Raw genomic sequence first — 11,555 nt, 5'->3', positions numbered from 1 at the left:
ATAGGGGCGGTAGTTACACTTGCAGTAGCGCGGGAACAGAGCAGGAGTGAGAGAGAGAGAGAGAGAAAGGGGGAGGGGCGGTAGTTACACTTGCAGTAGGGCGGGAACAGAGCAGGAGTGAGAGAGAGAAAGGGGGGAGGGGCGGTAGTTACACTTGCAGTAGGGCAGGAACAGAGCAGGAGTGAGAGAGAGAGAGAAAGGGGGAGGGGCGGTAGTTACAGCAGGAGTCAGAGAGAGAAAGGGGGGAGGGGTGGTAGTTACACTTGCAGTAGGGCAGGAACAGAGCAGGAGGGAGAGAGAGATAGGGGGGATGGGTGGTAGTTACACTTGCAGTAGCGCGGGAACAGAGCAGGAGTGAGAGAGAGAGAGAGAGAGAGAGAGAAGGGGGAGGGGCGGTAGTTACACTTGCAGTAGGGCGGGAACAGAGCAGGAGTGAGAGAGAGAAAGGGGGGAGGGGCGGTAGTTACACTTGCAGTAGGGCAGGAACAGAGCAGGAGTGAGAGAGAGAGAGAAAGAGGGGAGGGGCGGTAGTTACAGCAGGAGTCAGAGAGAGAAAGGGGGGAGGGGTGGTAGTTACACTTGCAGTAGGGCAGGAACAGAGCAGGAGTGAGAGAGAGAGAGAAAGGGGGAGGGGCGGTAGTTACAGCAGGAGTCAGAGAGAGAAAGGGGGGATGGGCCCACCCCCTTTTACTGATAGGAGCCCAAAGTGCCCTTTGAGGCAACTTTTTTTTTTAATGCGTTTGTGCTTGTGGAGTCCTGTCTGTGCCTCTCAAAAATTATATTATCAATTAATCATAGTTTTTGCTACATAAAACGATCAGGCTTGCATCAGTCACATGATCGTCATTAACCAATGATCGCCCTTGACGGCAGAACGCACTCGTTATGAGTGGAATGAGCTCGCAAAGAGCACGCACATTTTTTTCTGCCTGGGTGGTCTGGAGCTGTAGCAGAAACACAAATTACCTCAGAGAAACGGACTAATGTAACAAAACCAGTAAGTAGGTGTACAGCGTACACTGTAGTGTGTTGCAGTTTGTGTCTTGTTCTCAGATGGACAGCAAGTTGAGAGTGTTATATGAGATGAGGAGATGGAAGGAGGAAAAGAGGCAAAGATTGATTCACAGGCAGGACCTAGTTTATTTCTCACAGTTTTTTGTTGCGTTATGGTTCCAAGTAGGGCTGGGCGATATGACCCAAAATTCATATCTCGATATTTTTTAGCTGGATGGCGATATACGATATATATCTCGATATTTTTTTTAAAGCCATAAGTTAAGAACAAAAAGAGAGTTCTTAGTCACACTGTGTCCCAGATGTCACACGGGCACTTTTATTTACATACAGCATAGATGTACATGAAGAAATTACTCAAAAATAAATTATCAGCATTTATTAAATAATCATGGTCCATAAATAAAAGAAAACAATGTTGTTTTTGTGCATAACAAAAAGCTCACAATTGTGCAGTCAAAATGTAAACTAATAGACGCTGAGCATAATAACAAAGAGACAGATTTCACAGCTGCTCTATTTCCGAGTTCTACTGCTTGACTGACAGCCTTGAGTTTGAAATCCTCTTTGTAACCATGTCTCTTAACAGGTGCCATTTATGGCCCTTACACACACAATACGGTAATATTACGAAGTACAGTACGTATCACTCCGCGAAGCACCAGACTACAGTAGCTGTAATCAGAGGTGGGACCAAGTCATTGTTTTGCAAGTCTCAAGTCAAGTCTCAAGTAATGTCAGGCAAGTCAGAGTCGAGTCTCAAGTCACTGGTGTAAAAGTCCGAGTCAAGTCACAAGTCTGAAACTTTGAATTTCAAGTCCTTTCGAGTCTTTAAAAAAAATAAAAAAATAATGTTGCAGTTATGCTAAATGTAAATATTAGACCATGTAATTTTAAAATCTGTGTTTTTCTCAACACATGACAAAATAGTGAACTTAGAAAATATACACAAATTGTGAAATTGCACCTCTTTAAAATGCAGCTCAATTAAACCTAGCTCCAAGAATAATTTTCACCGACAGTTCTGAGATAAGCTGCATGTTATTCTTGGATGCGGTTGTAGGACCGGCTTTAAAATCGCATGACAAAAATATCATACATATTAAAAAAAACTGCATCACCAACGTAGCCTGGACAACATTTGCTAGTTAGATGAAGTCAGCTATCTCATCGTAGCATATTTATATGCATATTTATAATTATACGGTTCTTGGAGTGAGTGCATACACTCATGAAGTTTAGTAACTTCAGGTCACTGCAACAAGCCCAGGTACAGTTTACCGACGGATGGGTGCAGGACCTTGAAATGCACCGTGTAGAACGAAAGACCATCGTACGTATCATAAGTTTACCAGTCTCACAAATCGTCGTCATAAATACACATTCCTTAACCGTTTATTAATAGGACCTTTGAGCTCAATGGTAATTAATTAGTAGTGGAAATAATTTCTGGTAGCATCACAGAAATGTAGCAGTGACAATAATATTGTATGCTGTAATCGCACTGGGCAATTAGTGATACAAAAAACCTGTTTTATCCTGTGAATAAAAGTATATGTTTTTGTCAATGTACCATAATAACAGAAGCGAAACGCAATATTGTGTCAGGACAATTCACTATTTATGCACAATAAACAAAGGAGCATAGCGCGACAATTTCTGTTCAGCGCCAGACTTGCTTGTAACCTATATCACCAATTATGTTATGAAAATGACGTATTAACTACTAAAAAACACTGACCTTTGTGTAAATGCTTGGAGCAGACTAACCTGTGAGCTGGAGTGTTCTGGGACGTTATATTTGATCTTTGAATGGCTGCAATCCAGGCCATCCGTCGTGTCTTTGTTACTTCGGAAACATGGCTCGAACAATTTCTCTTCAACGACGTAATCCGATAACAACCGATCTCTTTACCCGTCGGCTTCCCGTGGCTGTCATGCGACCGGCTATTGCAGTTAATAATACAACAGCTTCTTGACATTTTTGTGTTTCTTTTTATCGCTGTGTGACTGATTTTAATTGAAAGCCTGCGTGCGCTAGTACCGCTTGCCACGAGTTCCCAGAATCCTTTGCGGTTCTACCCGTGAATGACGTCACATTTTCAATCTCTATATAATATGCATGTTAAATTTTATATTTGGGGTAAAATATCAAGTCTTTTCAAGTAAACCGGTTCAAGTCCAATTCAAGTCCCAGGTCATTGGTGTAAAAGTCCAAGTCAAGTCACAAGTCTTAGAACATTTTTTCAAGTCAAGTCTAAAGTCATAAAATTAATGACTCGAGTCTGACTCGAGTCCAAGTCATGTGACTCGAGTCCACACCTCTGGCTGTAATGCTCCGACAATCCATCAAGCGGTGCAGCCCCGTAGCTTAACGAAGTCGTACTAAAACATTTTTTGAGAGATTGCTGAGCGCCGTGTACCACATAAAATCCGTTTGCGGTCAGTAAGCACAACCAGAATTCATACAAAAGGTGCACTGTCGATTTTTGAGAAACTGAAAGGATTTTATAATGTAACATATACTATATTGATATAAACGATATTGTCACATCTTATATCTCGTATGAAAATATATCGATATTTTTAAAAAAACTTGATATATCGCCCAGCCCTTGTTCCAAGCGCTTTCACCAATCTTTGCATTTGTTATTATCTCATGACACTTGTTTAATCAGCTACCATCTCTCCTATGGACTTTTTAATGTCTACAGTCTCAGATCAACACAGCCCTGCCCTCCAGCACTATCAGCAGCAGGAGCAGCAGAAACCCCTCAACAGCAACATTGTACCCATCAGGTAAAACATCGGCTACGTTTGCTTTGCCTTGTCGCCACCTCACAACAGCAATATAGTATGATGTGATCCCATATTAGATTCTTCATGAATGTGTGTTGCTGTTATTCAGCCTGGTTCAATGCGCCCCTTTGTAACTTTGAGCACCCACCCCTTTAAACATCCCTTGTGGTGTAATGCCGACATTACACCACAACTCCACTTTGTCAGTCTTAATGACCCACAAAAGCTTTGATTTATCTATTTATACACCAGTTCTGTCAAGTGAGTCAAGACTCCAGCAAACTATTATAGATGGAAGCTTGTGGAAGGATACCATAAATGTCTGGCCCAAGTGAAACAATTTCGGGGCAAATCCACCAAATACTAAGGAAATGTATGCATACTTCTGACTTTGATGAAAGTAATAAAAAGTACAAAACAATTCTCTCTCTTTTTCTGACATTTCACAAATACAAAAATCAGTTAAATCCTTTGTTTTTTCTTTCTGCAGTCATAAACAACCAGGTTAACAAATGAAAACATAAACATGTTTTACAACATTTATAGCAGCTGTTGTGTTTATGAACTCTGTCACAGTTTATGGGAGTCATTATGTATTCTTAATATTTATTGGTAAAATAATATTTGTAGTAAAATTGTCTGAAAACTGCAAGAAAAACAAAAAAGAAACAAGCAAAACATGGATCACTTTGATTCCAGCTTCAGTTTTATTCAGGAAACAACAACAGTCATATCAAAAGGCACTTTATCTTTACAGTAGAAACATTAGAACCACAAACCCCCTGAAACAGGAGCATAACAATTGTATGAATCGAAGTCAATTACATTTCATTTTTACAATATAATAAAAAATCCTACTCATCATCACTAATGAAGTCTGTAGTCAAAATAAATATATTAAATACAGTGTGCTCCAATACAGTTAAATGCATGCAGTGCTTAAAGCTATATATAATAAATGTCAGACGCTTTTGTAATATAAATATATGTATCAAAATTACCAGAAAAACACAATAACTTAAAATTCTTAAAGTTTGCATAAAACCTTACAGCTTACTCTTTCGCTCCCAGGCTTCTAGACTTCTGATTGGCCAACATTTCTACATGGCTAGGATGTGGCATGTTCTTGACAGCGTTTGACTTTGTTTTTGGCGTTCGCATGTGAACGGAGACCTTTTTAAAAAACGCATGTGTGGACGGGATTTAAAAAAAGAAAAAAAAAAAGAAAAATTTGAGTTTTCAAAAATACCCGTGTACGTGTGGACGTAGACTCAGATCATCCGGAAAAAAAACAGAAACATTACAAACATGCTGCTGTTCAGCTGGAGGCTGGAAAGAACCCTGCTTCTGTTGTTTACATTTTCTGTAGATCACGACACCAACAAAAGCAACAAAAGCAACAAAAGCAACAACAACAGCAGCAACTGGAAGACCAACTTTTAGTGCAACAGATCCATCCTCCTTCCCTCCTGCTTCCTTCTCTTCTGCCTCCTTCCCTCCATCCTCTGTGTGTCCTCCTGGCTGACCTGCAGGTGAGAAACAGGTGTGAGGTGTCAGCTGTCAGGTAGGTGATGAGTGAAGAACAGAACAGAATCCATTTCCTCTTCAAACTGCTGTCAGACATTATCTACTGCACTCTGATCACATCACTCAGACCAGCTGCTTTCTACAAAGTCTCATCAACAACATCTTTAGAAACAAACATCAACAACCAGGAAGCAGCTTCACCTCTGATCACACACACACTCAACTCTGCTCACTCACCTGGAGGATCAACAACACTAAGTGTGATGTTGCAGAGAAGCCCCATTGATTCTCCTGATTTCTGGGCAACACGACACTCGTATGTTCCAGCGTCATTAACCGTCACATCCTTCAGAATCAAAGACACGTCTCCAGCCTTCATCTCTCTGTCCTGCAGATCCACCCGGTTCTTAAAAGTTGGATGCTGCTCCTCTGGATCAGACTGCTCATCCCGATATGAAATTACATATTCTCCCAGATCAGCTCTTTTCCACTCCACAACTGGGATGGTGTTGTTTGAAGCTTGACATGTCAGAGTGACGTTCTGCCCAGACTGAGCTGAGATGGTTTCCTGGTCTGAAAGATTAAAAAACACAGAGCAGAGAGGAAGCAGTAACTTCTACAGCAGCCAATCAGAGTGAGAAATAGAGATAACTGGTCTCTGGTATATGCTGGTTGAATCACACAAAGGTGGCAATAGACTAGTTTAACACTGTTAAAGCACCACAGAATCCCACTGAACCCCATACTAATGAATAGCCTGCACAGGCTGCCTGTGGACCTGAGTTCACACAGTGTGCAGGACAGGGACAAAAACCTGCACTGTCCTTGTGTGGTAAACTTTACAGAAACCATCGTTGTCATGCGACTTTTCCAGTGAGGTCACACGTTGTATGTGGTCAAGATAACCCGTGCTGGGGGCGGGTTTAAGACCGACAATCTCCTCTGATTTATTCATAAATCCATTTCCTTCTGAGTGTTTAACGCAGCGTGAGCGCGCTCGCCGGCTGCTTTTGTTTTGTCTTGCCGGGGCGTCCGCGTGCACGCCTCCGTTCCAAAGGCGGGGCTGTAGCTTCTGCTTTGGGAGCCTGCGTGGCGTCGCTTCGTTTGGGTTATTAACGTTATCGTTCGTGGACGGTAGAAAACAGCTTTGATGTTCTAAAAGTTATTCAGCAGTTCTTGGAGAGTGTTTGAGATATAATATGTCACATATGACCCTTTTGAATGATACCCAACAAGTTTGAAGCAGAAACATTGTTTCAGTGACAAGATATAGGCCACAATCACTTTTTGGCAGGCTGAAAATGGCATATTATCAATGTTAATGTTCCTTTACAGGTTATCCAGCAGTTCTAAGGGACTGTTTGAGATGTAATATTTGACATATGACCCTTCTGAATGACATCCGCCAAGTTTGAAGCAGAAATATTTTTCAGTGACAAGATATAGGCGGCAATCACTTTTTGGCAGGTTGGAAATTGCATATTATCAGTTTTATTGTTCCTGTACAAGTTATTCAGCAGTTCTTGGAGAGTTTTTGGGATATAATATATCACATGTAACCCTTCTGGAATATATCCAACAAGTTTGAAGCCGAAATATTGTTTCAGTGACAAGTTATAGGCCACAATCACTTTTTGGTAGCGCTAAAATGCCATGTTCTCAGTCGTTATTCTGAACAAACAAGAAAGAGTCATGGTGATACTGGCACAATAGGTCTTTATTGTTTTAACTACTATTCGACAGTCTTATAACAAATATGAACAACGAGAGTAATCCGGGCGCTGCAGCTTTAATGCTGACACATCAACCACAGCACAAGCTGTAGTACGGTGTACACTGCATCCCATTGGTCGTTGGATCTATCTGTAGACAGACAGGGAACGCCCTTCTGCTACGGGGCTTGCGTCACGGCTTCTTTCCGCGAGGAACGGCTGTGTTATCGTTAATTGACGGTAGGAAACAGTTTTCATGAAAGGTTTAATAACGATGTCCTGCAAACGAAGAAGGTGTGTGCTTAACTTTGGATGTAGGAGCCATTTTAACTAATCATTTAGCGTAAAAAAAATGGAGCCCGTCAGCAGCTTTCAACGTCTTGATGTTTGCTTACGCGAGGGATCAGACACTTGCTTGTATTGTTGAGAGTTTCTACATGTCGGGGTAAGTAAAACAGGGAGCACAGACTGAGAAGGAGGCAGTTTTTCACGTCTGGTTATAGTACTGAAAGATTGCTACTCTACGCTCAAGATAGCTGTTTTACAACACCGCCATACTTTGTGCGCGTTCCCGTGTAAGGCAACCTCCCTTCGTTCACATAATGGTATGATCCCAGTCAGTTTTGCGTGAGATTGGCTGTCCAAGTCAGGTTGTAAGCATGTCTCGATGTATGCTCAATCAGCCAGGTAAGTAATCCCAAAAGGCTGATTCTGCAGCGTTTTCAGTGGGAGAATGTTTCGTCACGCTACGTCCTGATGGACCGAATCAACCTTTTGGGGTCCGTTAGCATGAGTTGGGGTTTGCTGGATGCTAATCATCAACTTCAGAATAGTTAAAACCAAAACGTCAACAAAGCACCAGAAGACTGTGCCACGAGCTGCCGTTTACTTCCTAACAGCCCCCTGTTTTTGTCGAAATCCTCACTGTTATGGATATCCTTCTTCTATCCAGCCGGGAGCTAAGCTAGTCCATGTTAGTGCTCGCACCCTTGTCAGGATTTTTAAGTCTTGAGGCGTGTATTTACAATGACAGTAATGGGAGTCAAATACAAGAGCAGTGGAACAGTTAGGTCTCACCTGCAACCGCCAATAAGATGAATATTCGCATGAATAAGGGAATCACGATCCAGCGAAGCAATGTAGTCCTCTCTAGAGGCATCTTGGGTTGCTGTGTGCTCCGAGTCCAGCGGCTACAGCTGCGACGAGAAGCTGTTGGTGCTACTAGCAGGGGCGGAGCGTGGGGGTGGCTTACTGGGCTTAAGCCCGGGTTGTTTTGTCAGAAGCCCGGGGTCTTTTGGAGTGTAATTTTTTCATAGTTAGATGCCTGGCTGACAACTGTATAAAACAAAAAGTACACACAATATTCGAAGCACATAGTGCACACTGTGGGAATTTACGACTGTGCGTGAATCCCCCCTGATATTGGTATGATCCGAGCTCAGGCACTAAGCGACTGAGCGAGGGGGCGGGGCAGCTGCTGCCTGTGAGTGCGCTGTTGGAGAGACGGAGCCAGCCATACTAAGGAGAGCTTAAGTTTGACCAGGTACCAAAGCAAATCATTCGTACCGTACAAATAATGTAAATATGACGGTGCATCACGAAAGATTGATATCAAACTGATCACTTGACCAATATTACGTTACTTGCTCTTCAAGTGAATCAACAAATGGCGAAATGAAAAGCCGAACAAATGCTATTTTTTTAGAGAGTCTTAGCTTACGTGTGTTTATTTCATATTTTCAGTTCTTACCCTCCCCGACTAAATCGGTTTCAGTTATGTACTGAAATATAAGAATGGACATTAGAGGGTTCTTTCAAAGAAAAAACTCAGGTAAATGTTATTTTATATATTATGCTTTGTATGTTGTTCAGTATATTTCTATGCAAAACAAGAGGGATTTCAGTACACAGCAGGATATTCACATTTGTAACCAGATATTTACACTTTAGGGAGAAAACATAAAACATTTTTACTGTACAACATCAATTTAGAGTAAACTTTTGTTTTAGATAAATATTGAAATATATTTTGAATTAGTTAAATGTCAGAATAAAGAGAGACAGAGCTTTCTATTTTTTATCACTTTCATCAAATTTAGGAGTACATATACACTAAGTTTATTGTTAATTAATAAGAAACTCCAGACGATTCCATTCTGAGCTGAAGAAGCTTCTGATAGGTTAGTAGAGTCCATGTGAGTAAATTGGTGGCACAGCTGTGGATGCATATAAGGCAAAACACAGAGCCTGTTTCTGTGACATGGGAAAATCAAGAGATGTCAACCAAAACACCAGGAAAAGAACTGTGGAGCTCCATAAGTGTGGCTCAAGTTTGAATACAATTTGGTGCCATTTGCAATTAAGAAATACAGATAGTTTCTCTCTTTACTCTTAAAGTTAACAAATATGTTTTTTATATTTATCAATCTAAAAAAATAAACATTTAGTCTGATTTGATGTTACAATTAAAAAAGTGTTTGTGTTTTGATCTGAAGAGTACATAAATATCTGGTTTCAACTGTATATTTGATGATTGTCAGCACAAAGAGGGAGAGAGAGGAACAGAGAGGGAGAGAGAGGAACAGAGAGGGAGAGGAGAATGAGGACAGAACAGAGATGAACAAGAGCAGGTGAGACACACATGTTAGTCAAATGGTTGTTTACCAAAAGTATCACCGTATCATAGGTCCTCATGTATCTCGTACCTAGTGTTTCTTTTTAGGTTTGTTATTTTTCAAATTATAATAATTATATAAACTTTTCTCAATCTAAATATTGTACTTTGGTAGAATTAAAAAAATAAGTGTAGTGCAGGTCTATGATGATTTTTAGTGCTACTATCATCTAGTTCTGATTCTGGTTCTGTCTTGGTTAAGTCCTCAGTAGTCCTGATTTTGAACTGTTGTAGTCCTGTTTTAATTCTGGATCAGTTCTGGGTCTGGTTGAATTGGGGTTTAGTCCTCGTGTCTTGATACAGCCCTGACTTTGTTCTGCCTTGCTGCTTAATTAAAAAACTAGTTTAAGGTGTCCTGCATATGTGATATATATTTTTCCCTATATGAAGTCATTCTTTTTTGAACAAAACTCAAAACAGAGCCAATTAATCTTTCAGTCATTTCTAACCCCCCCCCCCCCCAAAAAAAAAAAAATCCCACATGCATACTACCCTTTAGGGCTAAGCCCCGGGTGTTTCAAATGTCTGGCTCCGCCTCTGCTTGTCAGTACTGATAAATGATCAAATTTCTAATATTTCTGACTGTCTGAGGCAAAATTTCCCCAATTCAGATAGAATCGAATCAAATCTAGAAATCATTGATGATACCCAGCCCTAAATTTCCCACAGAAGTGTAACTCAAGTTTTATTGCTAAAAGACAGAAAGCGAGCAGTATATGCTTATTAGGATAGAAGTCTTTGCAGCCAGTGGCAGTACAAAAGTAACCTCCTTTAGGTGCTTTTTAGTAGATTTTTTCAGTTTCACAGTTACCGTTTCCATCACAAGAACTTCCCATCACTAATTCTGACACTATTGTTTTTAACACCCAGTTTCAATTCAACTCTTTGTTGCTTACTGCAGCAGCAACCAATCAACCCTGCCACATCATATTTTGTACAGGCACAAACATTTATTAAATCAAGCTTCAAAGTGTTAAATCAATCACATTTTGTAGTGTAGGGCTCAATGGTGTAAATTAGCCTTAGCCATCAGTAGTCATTCATGTCCACTTTGTGTGACAGAACTGTAAAGGTGCAGGTTCTCGGTTAAAAGGGACAATGGCGCCACCTACTGTCTCAAATGTCACCCTGCACTGAATGGCAAAGGATTGTAGATAATAATAATAACAAGCGTAGTGGAGGTACGTAGAGGTAAATCGTCGTGGACTAAAATATGTTGATAAACTTTAATATCATTAAGTGGTGCTATGAGCACAGCACTAGGACAAAAATGACTGCGTATTCAGCCAGGCTCTAAAGCAGTCCTGTAGTTGTGGGTGTGCTTCCACAGGACAAGTTTTAATAGTTCTAATAGTTTCAAGTGTGGTTTCGCCCATAGTCCGAGACTACACGTGTTGACATAATTTTAAAAGTACAGACTTCAGGTTTTCCTGATTAAAATCTCATTTTTATGATATGAAACCAGGGTGAGACTGATGATAGTCTGATTGTACAGATTTCTCCTCTTTGTTATTTAGTCTTGATGTCTACTATTTATATTCCGGCACAGTTGGTGTGGCGCACCCGCAATTTCGTTGTACGTGTACAGTGACAAAAAGTTATTCTTTTAAGAGCTATGCTAACGTTAGCATCCAGACAGCAGTAACAATCACCACTGTTAGCTAGTGGTGCTAGCTAACACCGGCTAGCTAGCTGTTAGTTAGCTTGGCATTTGGCCGGCCACTGCTCTTCGTTTTGGAGAGCAGATGCCGCCCACTCTATGCTATTATTTGACCGGTCATTCTGCACATAGATACAAATACCCATTCCTCTACTTTGACGTATCGCTT

The 11,555-nt window shown here is 40.9% G+C and overlaps 1 protein-coding gene across 2 annotated transcripts in view; it reads right to left on the bottom strand.

Annotated features, from left to right (window-relative positions):
- Positions 1 to 8,334, bottom strand: part of LOC102311608 (T-cell surface glycoprotein CD4) — a 12,583-nt gene extending 4,249 nt beyond the window's left edge. The window contains exons 1-3 of one of the 2 annotated variants that reach the window (XM_042217499.1): positions 8,130 to 8,334; positions 5,578 to 5,913; positions 4,336 to 5,339 (exon numbers count right to left, since the gene is read on the bottom strand). In XM_042217499.1, the coding sequence (XP_042073433.1) occupies positions 5,053 to 5,339; positions 5,578 to 5,913; positions 8,130 to 8,211 (705 nt within the window). In that variant the 5' untranslated portion in view covers positions 8,212 to 8,334 and the 3' untranslated portion in view covers positions 4,336 to 5,052. Of the gene's footprint in view, positions 1 to 4,335; positions 5,340 to 5,577; positions 5,914 to 8,129 lie in introns of those variants that run through there. The other variant, XM_042217500.1, reaches the window with a different exon arrangement.
- Between the last annotated feature and the right edge of the window lie 3,221 nt (positions 8,335 to 11,555).

Source organism: Haplochromis burtoni, unplaced genomic scaffold (genome assembly GCF_018398535.1).
Source record: "Haplochromis burtoni strain Fernald_Lab_line unplaced genomic scaffold, NCSU_Asbu1 Contig_2077, whole genome shotgun sequence".
NCBI lineage: Eukaryota > Metazoa > Chordata > Actinopteri > Cichliformes > Cichlidae > Haplochromis > Haplochromis burtoni.
The sequence above is the reverse complement of the archived record's forward strand: the minus strand, read 5'-3'. Positions and strand labels throughout refer to the sequence as shown.